The sequence below is a fragment of the Heterodontus francisci genome, chromosome 14, assembly GCF_036365525.1.
Source record: "Heterodontus francisci isolate sHetFra1 chromosome 14, sHetFra1.hap1, whole genome shotgun sequence".
NCBI lineage: Eukaryota > Metazoa > Chordata > Chondrichthyes > Heterodontiformes > Heterodontidae > Heterodontus > Heterodontus francisci.
The window spans coordinates 36267561-36287814 of NC_090384.1; the positions used below are offsets into that span (position 1 = coordinate 36267561).

Here is a 20254-nt window from a genome sequence, read left to right on the forward strand (position 1 = left end):
TCCAAATAGTGAGAGACAGATAGAGGAACAAATCTGCAGGGAAATCACAGAGATGTACAAGAACAATAAAGTGGTGATAGTGGGGACTTTAATTACCCAAATATCGATTGTGATAATGTTAGAGTAAAGGGAAAGAAGGGGGAAGAAGTTGTGCTCAGGAGAACTTCCTTCATCAGTATGTTCTCGGCCAAACTAGAAAGGAGGCATTGCTGGATCTGGTGCTGGGAAATGAGGGGGCCAAGTGGACCAAGTGTCTGTGGGGGAACACTTAGGTAAGAGTGATCCATCATATCATAAGATTTAGACACTAATGCAGAAAAGCAAAGAATGAAATAAGGTAGAACATCTAGATTGGAAGAGGGCTAATTTCAATGCGATAAGGGATCTAGCCAGGGTCAAATGGAACTAAAGACTGACAGGAAAAACTGTAGCAGAACAATGGGTAATCTTTAAGGAAGAGATGCTTCAGGTACAGGCTATGTATATTCCAACAAGGGTGAAAGGTAGCGCTTCCAAAAACAGGGCTCCTTGGATGACAAGGGAAATAGAGATTATGATGAAACAAAAAAAGAGGGGGTATGATGTATGTCAGGTAAATTCTTCAAATGAGATCTAGCCCAAACACAATAAGTTGAGAGGGGAAGTGAAGAGAAAAATAAGACTGGCAAAAAGAGAATGAGAATAGAAGTCAACATAAAAGGGAACCCAAAAATCTTCTACCGACATGAAAATAATCAGGTAGTAACATGTGGAGTGGGGCCTATTAGGGACAAAGAGGGTAATATATGCTAAGAGGTGTAGGGCAAGGCTAGAATATTTAATGAGTACTTTGTCTGTGTGTTTACTAAGGAAGAGGAACCTGACAAAATATTGGTAGAAAGGGAAGAAATAGAATAGGAAAGTAAACTAGCCAGCAATATAAAAACCGATTGTAAGAGTTTTTATATGTACATAAAAAGGAAGAGAGTAGCTGAAGTAAACGTTTGTCCCTTCAAGGCAGAGACAGGAGAAATCATCATGGAGAATGAGGAAATGGCAGAACAAATATTTTGTGTCTGCCTTCACAGTAAAAGACACAAGTTCCATACCAGAAATAGGCAGTAACCTAGGGGCTAAAAAGAGTGAGGAAATTAAGGAATTTGATATCAGCCGAGAAAAAGTATTGGAGAAACTTGAGGGACTAAAATCTGACATGTCCCCGGGACCAGATGGCTTACACCCTAAAGTTCTAAAAGAGATAGCTCCAGAGATAGTGGATGCGCTGGCTATGATTTTACAGAATTCCTTAGATTCAGGAATAGTCGCGTCAGATTGGAAGTTGGCAAATGTCACACTGCTTTTCAAGAAAGGAGGTAGAGAGAAAATAGGGACTACAGGCCAGTTAGCCTAACATCAGTATTTGGGAAGGTGCTGGAAACTATTATTAAAGAAATCTTAACATTGCACTTGGAAAAGCATAGTATGATTAAAACAAGTCAGCATGGTTTTACGAAAAGGGAGATCCTGTTTGACAAATTTATTAGAGTTTTTTGAGGATGTAGCTAGTAGGGTAGATAAAGGGAACCAGTAGATGTAGTATACCTGGAGTTCCAAAAGGCATTTGATAAGGTGCCACAAAAAAGTTTAGGACATTTTCAAGTTGGAAGGCAGTGAATAGTGGGGTGCCACAAGGATCAGTGCTGGGGCCTCAGCTATTTACATTCTATATTAATGACGTGGATGAAGAGACAAAGAGTAATGTATCTAAGTTTGCTAATGATACAAAGCTCAGTGGAAAGGTAAGCTGCGGGGAGTACACAGAGAGGCTGCAAAGAGATATAGATAGGTTAAGTGAGTGGGCGACAAGATGGCAAATGGAGTATAATGTAGGGAAGTGTGAAGTTGTTTACTTTGGTTGTAAAAATAGAAAAGTAGAATTTTTTTTAAAAAGGTGTGAAACTGGTAAGTGTTGATGTTGAGAGAGACTTGGGGGTACTCGTCCAAGGAGCGCACAAAGTTAACATGCAGTTGCAGCAGGCTATTAGGAAGGCAAATGGCATGTTGGACTTTATTGCAAGGGGTTGGAGTACAAGAATACTGAAATTGTACAGGGCTTTGGTGAGACCGCACCTGAAATACTGTGTACAGTTTTGGTCTCCACATTTAAGAAAGGATATACTTGCACTGGAAGCGGTGCAGCAAAGATTTACTAAACTGGTCCCTGGGATGTGGGGGTTGTCCTATGATGAGAAGCTGTGTAAATTGGGCCTGTATTCTCTGAAGTTTAGAAGAATGAGAGGTGATCTAATTGAGACATACAAGATTCTGAAAGGGCTTGATACGGTAGAAGCTGAGAGATTGTTTCCACTGGTCAGGGAATCTAGAACACGGGGACACAGTCTCAGGATAAGGGGTCAATCATTCAGGACTGAGATGAGGAGAGATTATTTCACTCAAAGGGTTGTGAATCTTTGGAATTCCCTACCCCAGAGGGTTGTGGATGCTCCATCATTGAATACATTTAAGGCTGGGATAGATACATTTTTGGTCTTTCAGGGAATCAAGGGATATGGGAAGTGGGCAAGAAAGTGAAATTGAAGCCCAAGATCAGCCATGATCATATTGAATGGTGGAGCAGGCTCGGTGGACCATATGGTCTACTCCTGCTCCTATTTCTGGTGTTCTTGTGTAGAAGTGGAGAGAGTAGAGACAATGGATAGGGTAAAAATTGAGAGGGAGGAGGTACTGGAAATGTTGCCAATGCTTAGGGTAGATAAGTCACCTGGTCCAAATGGCTTGCATCCCAGGTTGTTAAGGGAAGTGGGGTGGGGATAGTGGAAGGGCTTGCCATAATATTCCAATCTTTCCTAGATAAGGGAGAGGTGCCAGAGGATTGGAGAGTGGCAAATGTGACAGTCTTATTCAAGAAAGGGTGTAAGGACATTCCTAGTAACTACAGGTTAGTCAGTTTCACATCACTGGTGGGTGAGGTTTTAGAAACAATAATCAAGGGGAAAAAATCAACTGGCACTTGGAGAGGTGAATAGGCAGCACTATTTGTAAAAGGCAAATCATGCTTGACTAATCTAATTGAATTTTTTGATGAAGTAACAGTGAAGGGAAAGCAATGGTTGTTGTCTATATAGATTTTAAGAATGTGTTTGATAAAGCACCACATAAAAGGCTGGTTAACAAAATTGAGGCTTATGGAATAGGAGGGTCAGTATCCAATTGAATAAAAAAATTGGCTTAAAGACAGAAAACAGTGAGTCATGGTAAATAGTTGTTTATCAGACTACAGGATGACAGACAGTGGTGTTCCCCAACAGTCAATGCTGGAACCACTGCTTTTTTTTGCTATCGAGAAATGTCTTGGATCTTGGAATACAGAGGTTCAAAATTTGCCGATGATACTAAACTTGGAGGTGCGGCAAACAGTAAGGCTAATATGAATGCCTGCAACAGGACATAGTTAGGCTAGCAGAATGTGTAGACAAGTGGCAGATGGAATTTATTATAGACAAGTGTGAGGTGATGTATTTTGGCAGAAGGGATAGGGTGAGAAAATATATACTTAATGGCACAGTTCTAAAGAGTGTGCAGGAAGAGAGGGACCTGGGGTGCATGAGCATAGATCTTTAAAGGTGGCAGGACATATTGAGAGAGTGGTTAGTAAAGCATATGGGATCTTGAGCTTCATAAATAGAGGCATAGAGTACAAAAGCAGGGAGGTTATGTTGAACCTTTATAAAGTTCTGGTTAAGCCCCAACTACAGTACTGCGTCCAGTTCTGGTCACCATTCTTTAGGAAGGATGTGAGGGTCCTTGAGAGAGTGCAGAGGAAATTTACCAGAATGATTCCAGGGATGGGGGATTTTAGTTACAAGGTTAGGTTGGAAAATCTACAGTTGTTCTTTTTGGAGCAAAGGAGATTGAGGGGAGATTTGATAGAGGTGTACAAAATTATGACAGGCTTAGATAAGTTACACAAGGAAAAACTGTTCCCCGAACTGATTGTGCAAGGACTAGGGGACACAATTGAAGGTTTTGGGCAAGAGATGCAGGGGTGGATGTGAGGATGAACTTTTTTATGTAGCGAGTACTAATGACTTGGAATTCGCTGTCCACAAGGGTGGCAGAAGCAGAAACAATCAATGATTTTAAAAGGAAATTGGATAGGTATTTGAAGGAAATAAACTTGCAGGGCTATGGGCTCAAGCAGGTGAGTGGGACTAACTGGATTACTCTGCAGAGAGCCAGCATGTTGATGGTCTGAATGGCCTTCTTCTATGCTGTAAATGACTCCAGGACTCTATCCACATTACCTGTTTCACACCCAGCTGGTAAGTTGACAATCTACCTCATTCTCTCAGACTTCCTCAGCCTAGTGGACAACCCAAATGTAATTACCCTGCATATATTCCCTCTATTCTGTCTTTAGTTTAGTTTAGTTTAGAGATACAGCACTGAAACAGGCCCTTCGGCCCACCGAGTCTGTGCCGACCATCAACCACCCATTCATACTAATCCGACACTAATCCCATATTCCTATCACATCCCCACCCGTCCCTATATATTTCCCTACCACCTACCTATACTAGGGGCAATTTATAATGGCCAATTTACCTATCAACCTGCAAGTCTTTGGCATGTGGGAGGAAACCGGAGCACCCGGAGGAAACCCACGCAGACACAGGGAGAACTTGCAAACTCCGCACAGGCAGTACCCAGAATCGAACCCGGGTCCCTGGAGCTGTGAGGCTGCGGTGCTAACCACTGCGCCACTGTGCCGCCCCGAATATCGCCCAACATTGATTTTTATGACTATCAAGTTTAATTACAAATAATTTAATGTTTTTTTTTAATACATTCATGGGATGTGGGTGTCACTGGCTAGCCCAGCATTTATTGCCCATCCCTAATTGCCCTTGAGAAGGTGGTGGTGAGCTGCCTTCTTGAACCACTGCAGTCCATGTGGTGCAAGTACACCCACAGTGCTGTTAGGAAGGGAGTTCCAGGATTTTGACCTAGCGACAGTAAAGGAATGGCGATATAGTTCCTAGTCAGGATGGTGTGTGGTTTGGAAGGGAACTTGCAGGTGGCGGTGTTCCATGCATCTGTTATGCTTGTCCTTCTAGATGGCAGAGGTCATGGTATTGGAAGGTGCTGTCGAAGGAGTCTTGGTGAGTTGCTGCAGTGCAGCTTGTAGATGGTCACACTGCTGCCACTGTGCATTGGTGGTGAAGGGAGTGAATGTTGAAGGTGGTGGATGGGCTGACAATCAAGCGGGCTGCTTTATCCTGGATGGTGTCGAGCTTCTTGAATGTTGTTGGAGCTGCATTCATCAAGGCACGTGGAGGGTATTCCATCACACTCCTGACTTGTACCTTGTAGATGGTGGACAGGCATTGAGGGGTAAAGAGGTGAGTTACTAGCCACAGAATTCCTAGCCTCTGACATGCTCTTGTAGCCACAGTATTTATGTGGCTGGTCCAGTTTAGTTTCTGTTCAATGGTAACCCCCAGGATGTTGATGGCAGGGCATTCAGCGATGGTAATGCCATTGAACATTAAGGGCAGATGGTTAGATTCTCTCTTGTTTGCGATGGTCATTGCCTGGCACTTGTGTGGCGTGAATATTACTTGCCACTTATCAACCCATGCCTGGATGTTGTCCAGGTCTTGCTGCATCTGGACATGGGCTGCTTCAGTATCTGAGGAGTCGTGAAAGGTGCTGAACATTGTGCAATCATCAGCGAACATCCCCACTTCTGACCTTATGATCATGGGAAGGTCATTGATGAAGCAGCTGAAGATGATTGGGCCTAGGACACTACCCTGAGGAACTCCTGCAATGATGTCCTGGGACTGAGATGATTGACCTCCAAAAACCACAGCCATCTTCCTTATAGTTATATTATTTATAAGATGCCATAGTTTACTTTGTTTACATTGTTACCAAATACTTTTGATACATTTTGCAGTTTAGGTCATGGCTCAGATGTTCAAATCATATTATGTTAAATGATCAAATGATGCACTGTTCCTTTTAATGAAAAGCAGAATCAAGTTATATGTGATTGTAATATTTCAAGGACATATTTTGGCATTGTTTCCTAAGTGTTCTAAGATTGGTACTGTCCTTGCTCTTAATCTGTAATAGTAAGGAACTCTGAATACAATTTTTAGGATAATCCATTAGGCCAACAATCTTACAGTGACAGTACAAAAGCTAGGCAGCAATCTTAGCTTCCAAAACACCTGGAGATTCATCACTGTGTCACGCTCCGGAGGAATTATGAAATAAAAGTCAACTGTTGAACTGACTACAAAAAAATGGACACATTTGTGCCACAGACAAAATGGAGTAGTGGTCAGGTGATCCCTCCTGTACGGTCAATAAGCATGTTTGTCTGTGAAGACAAAACCCATTTTCCAAATCTTAATTAGTTTTGGGAAAACAAACTGAAATGGAAAACAGCCTATTCCATGCTAATAACTCCTATCTGTAGGAATGGAACTAACAAAGACTTTTACAGACAACTGACTCTGAAGTCAAGGCATAATAATAGGTGTGAAATAACACCTATCTATCAGAATGGACCACATTCAGATGCCATCATGTAACAATGGTTCCTATATCCTGGGACATTGTATGACTCACCCCAGAGAAGAAAGCCCTTAGTCACCTGACTGACACCCAACCTGACAAGTTTCTACCTTAAAAGGTATCTCTCTGGAGAGGGAGGCAGAACACAGGCAGAACAGCCATGAGACAGTTCCAGCTAAGCAGGAGTCCTGCTGACAACATCTTTTAACTACTGCAGCAGAGGTGACTTTAGAACTCCCCATCTGCAAAAGCGAACCAGGATTTACCACCATTGACTTCGGATTGAGGCTTAACCACAAGGAGCCTGCGACACTTCATCCTTTTCAAGAAAACAAACATTCAGGCCTGAACTGCTAAAAAATTTCTTCCTGAAAAGCTTCTAAAGATCTTTTTTCCATAACACAACAAATTATTTTACAACAATTGGACTCTAATTGCACGTTACATTCTACTCTATCCTTTTGTGTGTGTGTGTGTGTGTGTGTGTGTGTGTGTGTGTGTGTGTGTGTGTGTGTGTGTGTGTGTGTGTGTGTGTGTGTGTGTGTGTGTGAATGCATGAATGGGTTAAGTCACGAATATTTTTCAGTTATTGTGTAAAAATAAATATTTATCTTTCTTTTTTAACCTACGAGAAGACTTTTCAGTTGTCCATTTATTTGACCCTTAAAACACTCAGGGACTAAAACACTTTTTAAAACACTATCTGCAGTCATTTAAGTGGTGAAAAGTGGAAGTCACTCACACCACTTCCCATCTGTCCGTAACAACAATATTTTACTAACTTGGTCACTAGAATGCATGGATTTGTTTTTCTCATCTGTGTCTTACATTATCAGTAAAAACCAAAGTTACTGCAACAATGCAAATATTCATGGACATGGTATTAGACTCAGGATAGTCCTAACATATCTGCATTGAGAGGCACAGATCAAAGAGTTGCTCTAAAAGGCAGCACAAGTTTGCATATTTAAAAAACAGAACAACTGGAAAAACCTTTCCGAATCACCTGTCTACATAGTAAGACTACATAGTCTACATTAGGAACTGGAGTAGACCATTTTGTCCCTCAAGCCAGCCATGCCATTCAATTAGACAATGGCTAATTTCTACCTCAACTCCATTCCGTCCCCCGCTCCACACCTTTGCTCCATATCCCTTGTTACCCTTAACCAACAAAAAAAACTTCTCAATCTCAGTATTGAAAGCTTTCCAGATTAAGAAAGTTCTGAATTTCTACTACTGCAGTTCTGCCTGAGAACATTTCTGTTGGACCAGTTAACAGGGCAATAGTTGTTGAATCTCATTCATTTCTATCTCCTACCTGATGAATCGTCTCCATCGACATTTGAGCTTTCAGATTTCCTGTCTTCCTTGTCAACAACATGGTCGTAGGTGATGTTAGGCACATTCAGTGACTTCTCAGTGTTCAATCCATTGTCTTTATCAATCTTGAGCTTCTTTCTTTTAACCTGAAAGTGCATGCAGTCAACAATTTCTTTTCAACTTTAACATCAGGCTTGCAAGACAGGTTTCAAGATTTGCACAGAGCACATTCAGTAAACACCCGGGAGCAAAGCTCATACCATCTTGTGCATGTGGAAAGGTGAGACTTTTGTTTGGTTAAAATGGAGATCAGGCTTCTCGAAGCTGGAGCTGGCTTCCTACTGATGTGCTCGAAAATCAAGAAAGGTGGGAAAGGGAACTGGGAATACAAAAAGAAAAAAAATACAAAAAGTGGGGGAGATAACTTAAAGAAAAGATGAAGGGAAGATTGTAATTACCACTGATTTCTTTGGTTTTGGACTTGGAGATGGAGCATAAATTTTGACAGGTTGTCGAACATACATTTTCCACGTAGCAGATTCATGGTTTTCTGCTGCATAGCATCTCCATGATGTCTGAAAGGAATAAAACCAACAAAGCTATTTAAACTAACTCTTTGGAAGGCCTTAAACATTTCTTGTGAATTAGTAACTGAGCAAAAGCACTACAGTACATTTACTTGTGACAAGGACTGGTTTTTATGCACTTAGCTATTTTGACTCAATTTGTTGAAAGTTTCAGAATGAAGTATTTTGCTATTATGTGGCTCAAATTTTGTTTGCAACTCTCTCGTGCTTCACTGCTTTATTCATTCCTCTATCATATCAAATAGTCCCAAGAGGTTCATAGTCATTGAAAAACATTATTAGTCAAAAATAAATCAAACATGTTTCCTTGTGATTTTCTAAAACAAAAGAAAACATTAAATAATTGTACACGGACATTTCTTTCTGACCTCCAACTTGTAAATTTCTGTGGATTGGGAAGGCCATTCAGCCCATCTTAATTCCTCCACCCAGAATGACTCTAAAGTTCTCTTATTGCAGCATCCAATTGGTCCTTAAATAATTTCAGGGTTTTGGTCTCAATTACTCTATTCAAGAGTCCATTCCATGAACTGATCCACTCTTTGAGGGAAGAACTCCCTGATATCAGTCCTAAATTTACATATTCCCAAGAATCATGTTGAAATACCTAATAACAAAGCTGAAAGAGGCCAAGGAAATGTGGTAAACCTGATGCGTAACATGTCCATACAATGTAGAGCAGCAATCAGCAAATTCAATAATACAGTCAGAAGACTAGAAGAGCCACCACTATGACCCTGTGTCTCCTTGTTATATTATGATTTAAAGTAATTGCCTGGATTTACCTTGTCCTTCCCTTAACTATTGTGTACATCTCTGTAAGATCACTTCTGAAATGCTACCTTTCAAGGCTCAAAAGCTGAAGTTTCTCTTTTCTTATAACTCACACTAGGGTATCAGTCTTGTGGCTCTTTTTACAATGCCACCAACATTCGCTTGTGTTCTTCGTGCCTCAGTGCTCAGAACTGGACATAGCATTCTAGCTATGGTCTGACCAGAGCACTGAATGGTTTGACCATGATTTCCTCTAACTATTTGACTATATAGTTCAGCATTCTACTGGATTTGTCATGACTCAGTGTTGGATGAATATGCTCATCATCAAGTCTACAATGACTCCTAGGCTACTTTCAACTTTATCTTTAGCTGCACTGGGACCCCGCTATAGCCCATCCATTGAAGCCCCGAACTCAGTATAATGTGGGTACGTCTTGGAGTCCAAATTTTCATTTAAATAGGATTTGTCCAATGTGGCATTAAACCACGTATGCCAGGAAGGCTTCCATCTTAGTAACTGAACTCTGCTGCGGCAGGAGTAAAGGTATTTCAGTTGACCTCAGCACCCCTGTATTAGGGAAGAGGCAAACCTGCTAGTGCTGCTGCTGGCCATCAGTAACTCCTGCTGGCATATATAAGCCTGAGAGCTAAGCACTAGTGAAAGACACAGCTATGAGTGGGCCAAATATGTACACATCTTCCTAGCCTGCAAGGAAATGCTGATTGAGCTAGGAAACAAAATTATGTACATACCCATATCTTTTATACCCATCCAGTTGTATTTCCCACCAAATACACCGGGGCCCCGTTATAATGCGGTCTCACCTATAACCCGGTTTCGACATATGGACCCCGTGGACCATGTTATCGTGGGGTCCCAATGTATTTCACCTTGATTCCTAGAGTTTGTATGTTTCCCATTTCTCCTTCAATATGGAGCATTTTACACTAGTCTGTAATCAATTTCATCTGTCCATTGTTCTGTCCAACTTATTCTGTGATTTTTGAGCTTCCTCTTGATTCCATTCCCCTTCCCAGCTTAGTATCATATGCAAATTTGACCATTTTGCATTGGGTTCCTGAGTCCAAGTGATTGCTGTAAATTGAAAACAGCAATGGTCCCAATACTGAGCCCTGGGGCTCCTCCTTCAGTACTCCCCCATCATCCACCCCTCCCCCACAACTATGCATAACTCTTCAAACAAATATCCATTGTTTTCAATACATCAGCCAATTCCTTATCCATTCCCATTATTTACTCTAGGCCTCCATAGCTTTGAGCTTAACTAAAAGGCTTTCATGCAGAACTTTTTCAAATGCCTTCTTTCTTGCATTACAATACTGGCTACACTTCAAAAGTACTTCATTGGCTGTAAAGCACTATGAGATGTTTGGTGGTTGTGAAAGGCGCTATATAAATGCAAGTTTTTTTTTCTCTAGAAGGCTAGGCACAAGGTGCTGTAAGGCTTATTGTCATTCACTTGAGATGTCACTTCCACAATAAAAGTCAAAAAGATTGATCGAGCAGATTTCAAAACTATGTTAACTGTTGTTTACTAAATTATTATTAGACAGATAATCTTCAAGATACCATTTAATGATCAATTCTGTTTTTAGAATTAAAGTAAGGCTAATGGGTCTATATTTGCCTGTTTCTGTTTTGTTACTATAGGCACTACATTAACCTCCCCTGTCTCTAGTGATGCCCCCACAATGATTATCATTGCCTCATATCTCCTCCCTAATTTTTTTTAGCACTTTAGGATAAATATCATCTATCCTCTGGTGAATTGTTGGCCCTGAAATTCCACAGGGGCTCTGTTCCAGACTCTCATCACAACTCTGGCAGAAGACCATCAAAATAGGTTACACAGGATGTCTGCTGGTTTTTTCTGGAGAGGTGGCAGGGTTCTAGTGGTCTCCCAGCAGAGTATTTTATCTTTTCAATTTCTCTTTTTTAATTAACTCTTACTGTGAAAGAACTCGAGCCTGCAGCTTTGCTTTTTCTATAGATCATTCCTTTCTCCTCTGATCATCCTTTTAATGAATTACATGCTCTTGTGAGCAAGTAAATGGAAAAATATCATCATCTTCATTTCTCTTCTGCTCCACCTGTAGGCTAGCTGTCCATACATGACTATTATGTTCACATTCCGCAGAACCTTCTAGTTAGTCACATGTTTATACATGATCATGTCTTGAAGAGATTTCTGAGCCATCCAACAGCACTGAGCCAATATTTTTAATAACACAAATATTTCTTCTGTTCCTACATTAATGCACTTCATTTCCCTGCATGCCAATCCTTTCCTATATTTGTGTGCAGTATCAGGAAGTGGTGACAGTCTATCATGGGTGAGTTTAACAAAAGACATCTGAGATGCATTATGGAGATACATCTGGCAAGCTTCATACAACATGAAATTTATGATCTTGCAAAATGACTTGGGTTTTATGTACTGTTGTTGATTATAATATACTCGCAAATAGTTTGTATGCTCCATGATGACAATGGAGTATCTCTTTAAAAAAGAAATTAAATTGACTTGACCTTTCTTCAACATGGGTCATGATTTTCAAATTAGGTCGGGTTGCAACAACCTTCTTTAAAAAAAAAATTCTGAAGATTCTGGAAAGAAATGGGATCATCTGATGGAAAAAATCCCAATGGTAAACATTCCAACAATAACATTAATTTAAGAAGCCAGGTTCAAGGCCAATATCGATTTTTGACTGTAGAAGTCCACTCATGATTGGCTCCCCGCATGTTGAAACACTAGACCCTGTTCAGTATGCAGTTTGACCAAGAGATCTGGATGTACCTGAATGAGGGAAGCGGCTGCTGGAATCTGACGGTTAAAATGCTTCTGTCGTTGCTTCTGTTGAACCTTGAGAGCAAAACCTGAACCCAGAATCCCCTGGAACGACACAAGAGAAATCAGATCAAATCATTTGTGTTGGCCTCCCCAGTAGATTTACATAGAATGTACAGCGCAGAAACAGGTCCTTCTGCTTAATTGGTCCATGCTGTGTTTGCGTTCCACACAAGCCTCCTTGCACCCCTCTTCATCTAACCCTATTTGCATGTTCTTCTATTTCTTCTCCCCAATGTACTATCTAATATCCCCTCAAATGCATCTATGCTGTTTGCCTCAACCACTTCTTGTGGTAGCAAGTTCCACATTCTAACCACGCTGGGTAAAGAAGTTTCTCCTGAATTCCCCGTTCCGGGTTGGTAGCTGAGTTGGTAAGTGCGTTTTCAAATGTGAAGCTGAGCTGTACAGTCCAAGAAAGCCACAGGCTCAGGTGTTGATTAACCTAATGTCAATGCATAGAGATTCTAGAATTGCCTCCAGTGGCCCTGGGCCAGGCAAATGATTGGCTGAAGCCTGTAGATCTGTGCCTCGAGGAAAGCAGTGGAGAAAATTGGAGGAGAAAAATCGATGATAGAGGTTTACAAAGTTATGAGCGGCATGGACACAGTGGATAGTCAGAAGTTTTTTCCCAGGGTGGAAGAGTCAGTTACTAGGGGACATAGGTTAAGGTGAGAGGGGCAAAGTTTAGAGGGGATGTGCGAGGCAAGTTCTTTACACAGAGGATGGTGAGTGCCTGGAACTTGCTGCCGGGGGAGGTGGTGGAAGCAGATACGATAATGATGTTTAAGAGGCATCTTGACAAATACATGAATAGGATGGGAATAGAGGGATACGGTCCCCGGAAATGCAGAAGGTTTTAGTTTAGGCAGGCATCAAGATCGGCGCAGGCTTGGAGGGCCGAATGGCCTGTTCCTGTGCTGTACTGTTCTTTGTTCTTTGATATGTTAAATTATAGCATGTGCAATGAGCTTCAGGCACAGTTGGAGGAGACCAATGAGGAGCGCAGCTAAAAAGAAAGGTCTACTCATGTTCATGTCATCAAAATCCGAAACCCTCATGGGCCTATGGAACAGGCTGCAGGCTGGTGCAGTGAATATTGATTCGCTGAATTCTTCAAGCGAAATTTGGATCTGTTCTGGCAGGGGCAGAGATCACCTTGTGAAATACTGTATAACATTGATCAGGCTAGGGTGGTCTACTTGACTAATTTTGATCACCTTTTGGAGTCAGATAAGAATTTTCCAGATATTTTCCTCTAATTGATCTGGGTTTTTATCTGGTTGTTTACCTTATCTAGGAGATTCTTGTGGGATGAGGAGTGTGTGCATTATGAAGCATGAGCCAGGACATGGGACATGCTGAATGTGTCTTTTCTTGTTTGTATGAATAAAGAAACTGACACTGAACAGTTGGATACCTGGAAATATCTCAGAGGAGCATTAGAGAGATATAATGGAACCAGCAATGGGAGAGGTTTTACCATTACAACCACAACATTGCTGGTTAACGTAATCTACAATCAAATTCCAAGATGGATTGCTGCGAAAAACAGCAAAATACCTCGCATCACTTCATGATTCTCATTTGCATGCAAATACACCAGGACTCTACACATCACTGCCTCCCTTCACCAGGCCAAGTACATAGAATTGTAGAAATTTACAGCACAGAAGGAGGCCATTGGGCCAGTCATGTCTATGCTCACTCTTTGAAAGAGCAGTCATGCATGGGGCCACCCCACCCCTTGCATTTTGTCTGTAAATGTGTAAGTTTCCCATCCTCAAGTACCTGTCCAACACCCTTTTTAAATTATTTATGGAATCAGCTTCCACCACCTTTCAGGTGGAGCACTCCAGATCCCAACCACCCACCCAGTCAAAAAATTTAGCATCTCCCCTTAGGTCTTTTTCCAATGATTTTGAATTCATGACCTCTAATTATTGATCCATTTGCCAGAGGAAATATTTTTTCCCTTTTAACTCTATCAAACCCTCTCATCATCTTGAAAGCCTCTATTAGGTCACGGATTAATCTTCCACAGTTCCAAGGAGAACTTTTCCAACCTTTCCTCATAACTAAAGCCCCTCATCCTTGGTAACATCCTGGTAAACTTCTTCTGCGCCATTTCCATGGCCTTTACATCTTTCCAGAATTGTCCACAATACCTAACCAGGGGCCGAACCAGGTGAAAGTTCCATCATGATTACTTTGCTTTTATATTCTATTCCTCTGTTTATAAACACAAGTAGCCCATGTGTTTTTTTTAAACCATCTTATCAACTTGCCCTGCCATCTTCAAGGATTTGTGTATATGGACACCAAGGTCTCTCTGCCCATCTACACTTTTGAAAATCGTGCCATTTATAGTTTATTGTCTTTCTGTATTAGTACTCCCAAAGTGCATCACTTCACACTTCTTTGCACTGAACTCCATCTACCATACTTCTGCCCATTTCATCATCCTGTCGATGTCATCCTGAAGCCTATAACCATCCTCATCTTGATCGACTACCATGCCAAGTTTTGTACCGTTAGCAAACTTTATAATGCTGCTCCCTACACCCAAGTCTCGGTTGATTATAAAAATTGTAAAGGGTTTTGCAACCAAAACTGACCCTTGGAGAACACCACTGCAAACAGCTCCCAACTGAAAAGCAACCATTCACTGCCACCCTTTGCTTCTTGTCACTAAGCCAATTTTGTATTCATACCACCACTTTCCCCATAATTCCACAGGCTTCCATCACCTTAATAAGTTGCCTATGTGGCACTTTGTCGAACGTCTTCCTAAAATCCACATATACATCAACTGCACTAACTTGATCAAACTTCTCTGTTATGTCACCAAGTAATTCAATCAAGTTAGTCAGATACGATTTAGCTTGAACAATTTACTGCCTCACCTTCAGCTGTCATTGATGAACTCATGCCTTTCCAAATTACAGCTTATTTTGTCCCTGATAATGATTTCTAATAACTTCCATACCACTGAGGTTAGGTTAACTGACCTGTAGTTTCTTGGTTTATTCTTGTCACCTTTCTTGAACAGCGGTATAACATAGCAACCCTGCAATCCTCTGGCACTAGTCCTGTACTAATGAGGATTGAAAGGTTGCAACCAGTAAACTGAGACTCTACATATCACTGCCTCACCTACAACAGGCCTAATACACTGAAACTCTACACATCACTGCCTCATCCTCATGGGGCTAAATACACTCGGGGCTAGAAATTTGTTCAATTTTTGGGCTCAGGAGCCGCTATTCGCATCCTGCCCATGATGGTTGGAAATGAGATGTGCGGAACATAAAATTTGTATATCAGCGCAGTTCTCTGATTGTACCATGCCCACCAGCAGCTGCTGTGCTGAGCTGGTCCCTGTTGCACTGCTGGCAGCCTCCATGCACTGCAGGGGGCTGAGTAGCATTGTGAAGAAACCATGTGCTCCAGGCAGCCTTCTCTTTTTAAAGGTGCAATCCCCATAAAAGGGAAGTTGTAGCAATGCACTGCAGGCAGTTGGATAATCATGTTGGAGCACTGAGGGACAAGGAGGATATTACACCAGACCAGGGAAAGGACTCCCCATTTTAGTGATGCCACCATGGACGCACTGGTCATAAAAGTGGAGGTCAGGGAGGAGGCCATGTTTCCACCGGATCTAAATGCTCAACAGGACATGCAGGCTGTCAAAGCAGCCCAGCAATCTGTGCTCCAGCAGATGACAGGGATTGCTGAAGTGCTGTCCCATAGGAGTAACAGACACAGAGGAGCATGAACTGCTGTCCTCTCTCCAGATGGCGGCATTCGTGTTCCCACCACTGACACACTGCCAGTGCCCTTGCTGTTGCCTCTCAGCCAGCCAGCCCAGACTGCTGACACCTATGCCAAGGTGAAGCCGGGCCCTCAAGGCCCAGAGCTGCTCGAGGGCATCCTGCGAGGCCATCTGCACTCTCCCCGAGTGAAAGTCACCAGCCATGCTGCAGCCACTAGGGTAGCACTATGTAGGAGCACTAGGACAGGCAAAGGCACACAAGACATAAGTGATGCACAAGGGTGATTTAGTTCTGGCATTTTTTTGTATTATTGACGTGTTGATGGATAAAGTTGTTGAGTGAAAGTTTTTGCTGGTAGCCTTTGACGTTGGCCAAGGGGACTCTGTGATGCCAAGTCTGAAATGGATGTACTGTTAGAGAATGGTGGGTCTGTGCTGGGGTGGGGTAGCTCATTTCAACTAAAACAGAGCTTCACAATGTGGTCCCTTGCCTTCTGTTCAGTTGCATATGGTGGATATGGTCTCCTTCCTTCCTTCTCTTCTCAAGGAGGCCTCCGGATGCCAGGAGGTAGTGGCTGGGCCTTCATAATTGCAAGTTTGTCGAGGATGCAGCACACCACGACAAACATGGAGATCTTCTCAGGCTCGTAATGCAGAGATCCCCCTGAATGATCTAAGAAACAAAATGTTTGCTTTCGGAGAGCAATGGCTTTCTGCATAGCTGTGCTGGTGCCTCTATGGCTTTCATTGAATGCCCTCTGATCCCGTATGGTAGCATGGCAGAAGGACCATGTGTGGAGGGGTAGCCCCTTGTCACCAAGCAGCCATCCTGCATTGTATCTTGGAGGTCTGAAGACGGTCGGTATTGTGAGTGGCACAGGCTAAAAGCATCATGGGTGCTGCCAGGTTAACAGGCATTTACCAAGATGAACTCCTTGGTGTGGTTGCACAACAACATATTGAGGGATTAGTAGCAGTATCTCTCCCCATTAATGTGGGGGGGCCCACAGAGCCATGTATGTGCAGTCAATGGTGCCCTGCACCATTGGAAAGTCAATCTCCCAGTGAACCCATGTGCCCTTTCATCCAAGTTTCCCTCCTCAGGGAGAAGAGGATGAAATCTCCTCTCCTTCTGTACTGTGCCTCTGTCACCTCCCTGACGCTTCTACGCATGGCAAACTGTAATACATTGCAGATGTTTCCTGCTCCCACCTGGAAGGATCGTATGGGGTAGAATGTAAAGGCAACGTTGAACTCCACAGCCACTTGGAGGGCTGTCCTAGCCCTGGTTTGAGGATCCAGGTCGTTGTGAAGGAGGCAGCACAACTCCGTTACTACCTCCTTTGTAAAGCGTAGCCTCCTCAGGCGCAGCTTAGCTAGGGGTGCGGCAATTTCTGGAGCACAAATCTTCACCACTGCAGCTGGGAGGTTGTCATGGTCCATAGCCTTTGCTGTATCCTGTGCGCTCAACCATTTCCTGGTATCATGTGGAGCGAATTGAATTGGATGAAGTCTGGTTTCTATGACACTGGGGACTTCAGGAGGAGGCTAAAATGGATCATCCACTTGGTACTTCTGGCTGAAGGTGATTGCAAATGCTTTAACCTTGTTTTTTGTACCCACATGGTGGACTCTGCCATCATTGATGATGGGAATGTTGACGGGAGATTTGATACAGATATAAAAGATTACGGCAGGTTTAGATAAGGTAGACAAAGAAAAGCTGTTCCCTTTCGTTGATGGTACAAGGACTGGGGACACAGATTTAAGATTTTGGATAAGATACAGGGGGGATGTGAGGAAGAACTTTTTACGCAGTAAGTAGGAATGACTTGCAACTTGCTGCCGACAAGAGTGGTGTAAGTGGAGACAAAAGGAAATTGGATGGGCACTTGAGGGAAATAAACTTGCAGGGCCATGGGGATAGAGTGGGGGAATGGGACGAACTGGATTGCCCAACAGAAAGCTGGTTTGGACTTTATGGTCCAAATGGCCTCCTTCTGTGCTGTTATGTCTCGACGACTCCACCTTCTCCTCTGGTTAGTTGTTTAATTGTCCACCACCATTCATGACTGTATGTGGCAGAACTGCAGAGCTTTGATCTGCCCCATTGGTTGTGGGATCACTTAGCTCTGTCTAGAACATGCTGCTTCTGCTATTGCCCATGCATGTAGTCCTGTGCTTCACCAGGTTGGCACTTCATTTTTAGGTATGCCTGGTTCTATTCCCAGTAAGCTCTCCCACACTCCTTATTGAACCAGTGTTGATCCCCTGGCTTGATGGTAATGGTAGAGTGAGGGATTTGTTACAGATTGTGGTTGAATACAATTCTGCTGCTGCTGATGGCCCACAGCCACACGGATGCTTAATTTTGAGCTGCTAGATCTGTTCTGAATCTATTCCATTTAGCATGGTGGTGGTGGCACACACACGAAGGAGGGTATCCACTTTGTCTCCACAAGGGATATGCGGTGGTCACTACTACCAATAGTGTCATTGATAAACGCATCTGCGATAGGTAGATTGATGAGGAAAAGGTCAAGTAGGTTTTTTCCTCTTGTTGGTTCCTTCACCACCTACCGCAGACCGTGTCCAGCAGCTATGTCCTTTAGGCCTTGGCCAGTTTGGTCAGTAGCGGCGTTATCGAGCCACTCTTAGTGATGGACATTGTAGTTCCCCACTCAAAGTAGATTCTGTGCCCTTTCTACCCTCAGTTCTTCTTCCAAGTGATGTTCAACATGGAGAACTGATTCAGCAGCTGAGGGAGAGTGCTAATTGGTAATCAGAAGGAGGTTTCCTTTATCATGTTTGAGCTGATGGTCATGAGACTTCATGGGACCCGGAGTCAATGTTGAGGACTCCCAGGGCCACTCCTTCCCAGCTGTATACCACTGTGAATCATGCCGGTAGGACAGGACATACCCAGGGATGGTGATGTCTGGGACATTGCCAATAGGGTATGATTCTGAGTATGACTATGTCGGGCTGTTGCTTGACAAGTCTGTGGGACAGGTCTCCAAATTTTGGCACAAGTCCCCAGATGTTAGTGAGGAGGATTTTGCAGGGTAAACTGGGCAGGGTGTGCCTTTGTCGTATCTAGTGCCTAGGGCAATGCCGAGTGGTCCATCCGGTTTTATTCTTATTCAACATTTTTAGAACGATTTGATACAACTGAGTGGCTTGCTAGGCCATTTCAGAGGGCAGTTAAGAGTCAACCACATTGCTGTGGGTCTGGAGTCACATGCAGACCAGCTGAATAAGGATGGCAGATTTCCTTCCCTTACGGACATTAGTGAACCAGGTGGGCTTTTATGACAATCTGGTAGTTTCATGATCACCATCACTGAGACTAGGTTTTTATTCCAGATTTATTTATTTAATTGACGTTAAATTCCCCAACTGTCCTGGTGGAATTTGAAGTCATGTCTCTGGAGCATGAGTCCAAGCCTCTGGATTACTAGTCCAGTAACATTACCACGATGCTACCGTTCTTGGCATTCCAAATTGCTCCAGCAACTCACCACAAAATTTACCTCAGCACAACTAAGTCAAAGGCACCTCATCTGCACCTTGTTAAGTGGCCCTTTAAGTAGCCCAGAACAGAATCTATTTTGCTTCATAATGCTCATTGTTGCAGAGGTGAAGAAGAGAGATGCTGCCTGCACATTCATTGACCAATTTTGGTATCCTGGCATTGCATCAGCCTGTTCACATCAATGATGTCATGCGCCGGAATGTTATAGAAGAACATAAGAACTAGGAGCAGGAGTAGACAATTCAGCCCCTCAATCCTGCTCCGCCATCCAATACGATCATGGCTGATCTCATCTCAGCCTCAACTCCACTTTCCTGCCCGTTCTCCATAACTCTTCAACCCATTACTAATTAAAAATCTGTCTATCTCCTCCCTAAATTTACTCAATGTCCCGGCATCCAACGCACTCTGGGGTAGTGAATTCCATAGACTCACGACCCTTTGAGAGAAGTAATTTCTCCTCATCTCTGTTTTAAATCTGCTACCACTTATCCTAAAACTATGACCTCTCGTTCTAGATTGCCCCACCAGAGGAAACGTCCTCTCTATGTCTACTTTGTCAATCCCCTCAATCATCTTATATACCTCAATTAGATCTCCTCTCATTCTTCTAAACTCTAGAGAGTAAGGGCCGAAACTGCTCAATCTCTCTTCATAAGACAAACCTGTCATCTCTGGAATCAATCTAGTGAACCTCATCTGAACTGCCTCCAATGCAACTACATCCCTCCACAAGTAAGGGGACCAAAACTGTACGCAATACTCCAGGTGTGGTCTCACTAATGCCTTGTACAGT

At 42.8% G+C, this 20254-nt stretch overlaps 1 protein-coding gene across 1 annotated transcript in view; it reads right to left on the reverse strand.

The window, feature by feature from the left end:
* LOC137377281 (potassium voltage-gated channel subfamily KQT member 1) overlaps positions 1–20254 on the reverse strand; it is an 889621-nt gene that overhangs the window by 551115 nt on the left and 318252 nt on the right. Inside the window, exons 8-10 of the mRNA XM_068046827.1 lie at positions 12098–12193; positions 8370–8486; positions 7910–8057 (exon numbers count right to left, since the gene is read on the reverse strand). Coding sequence (XP_067902928.1) covers positions 7910–8057; positions 8370–8486; positions 12098–12193 — 361 coding nt within the window. The remainder of the gene's footprint in view (positions 1–7909; positions 8058–8369; positions 8487–12097; positions 12194–20254) is intronic.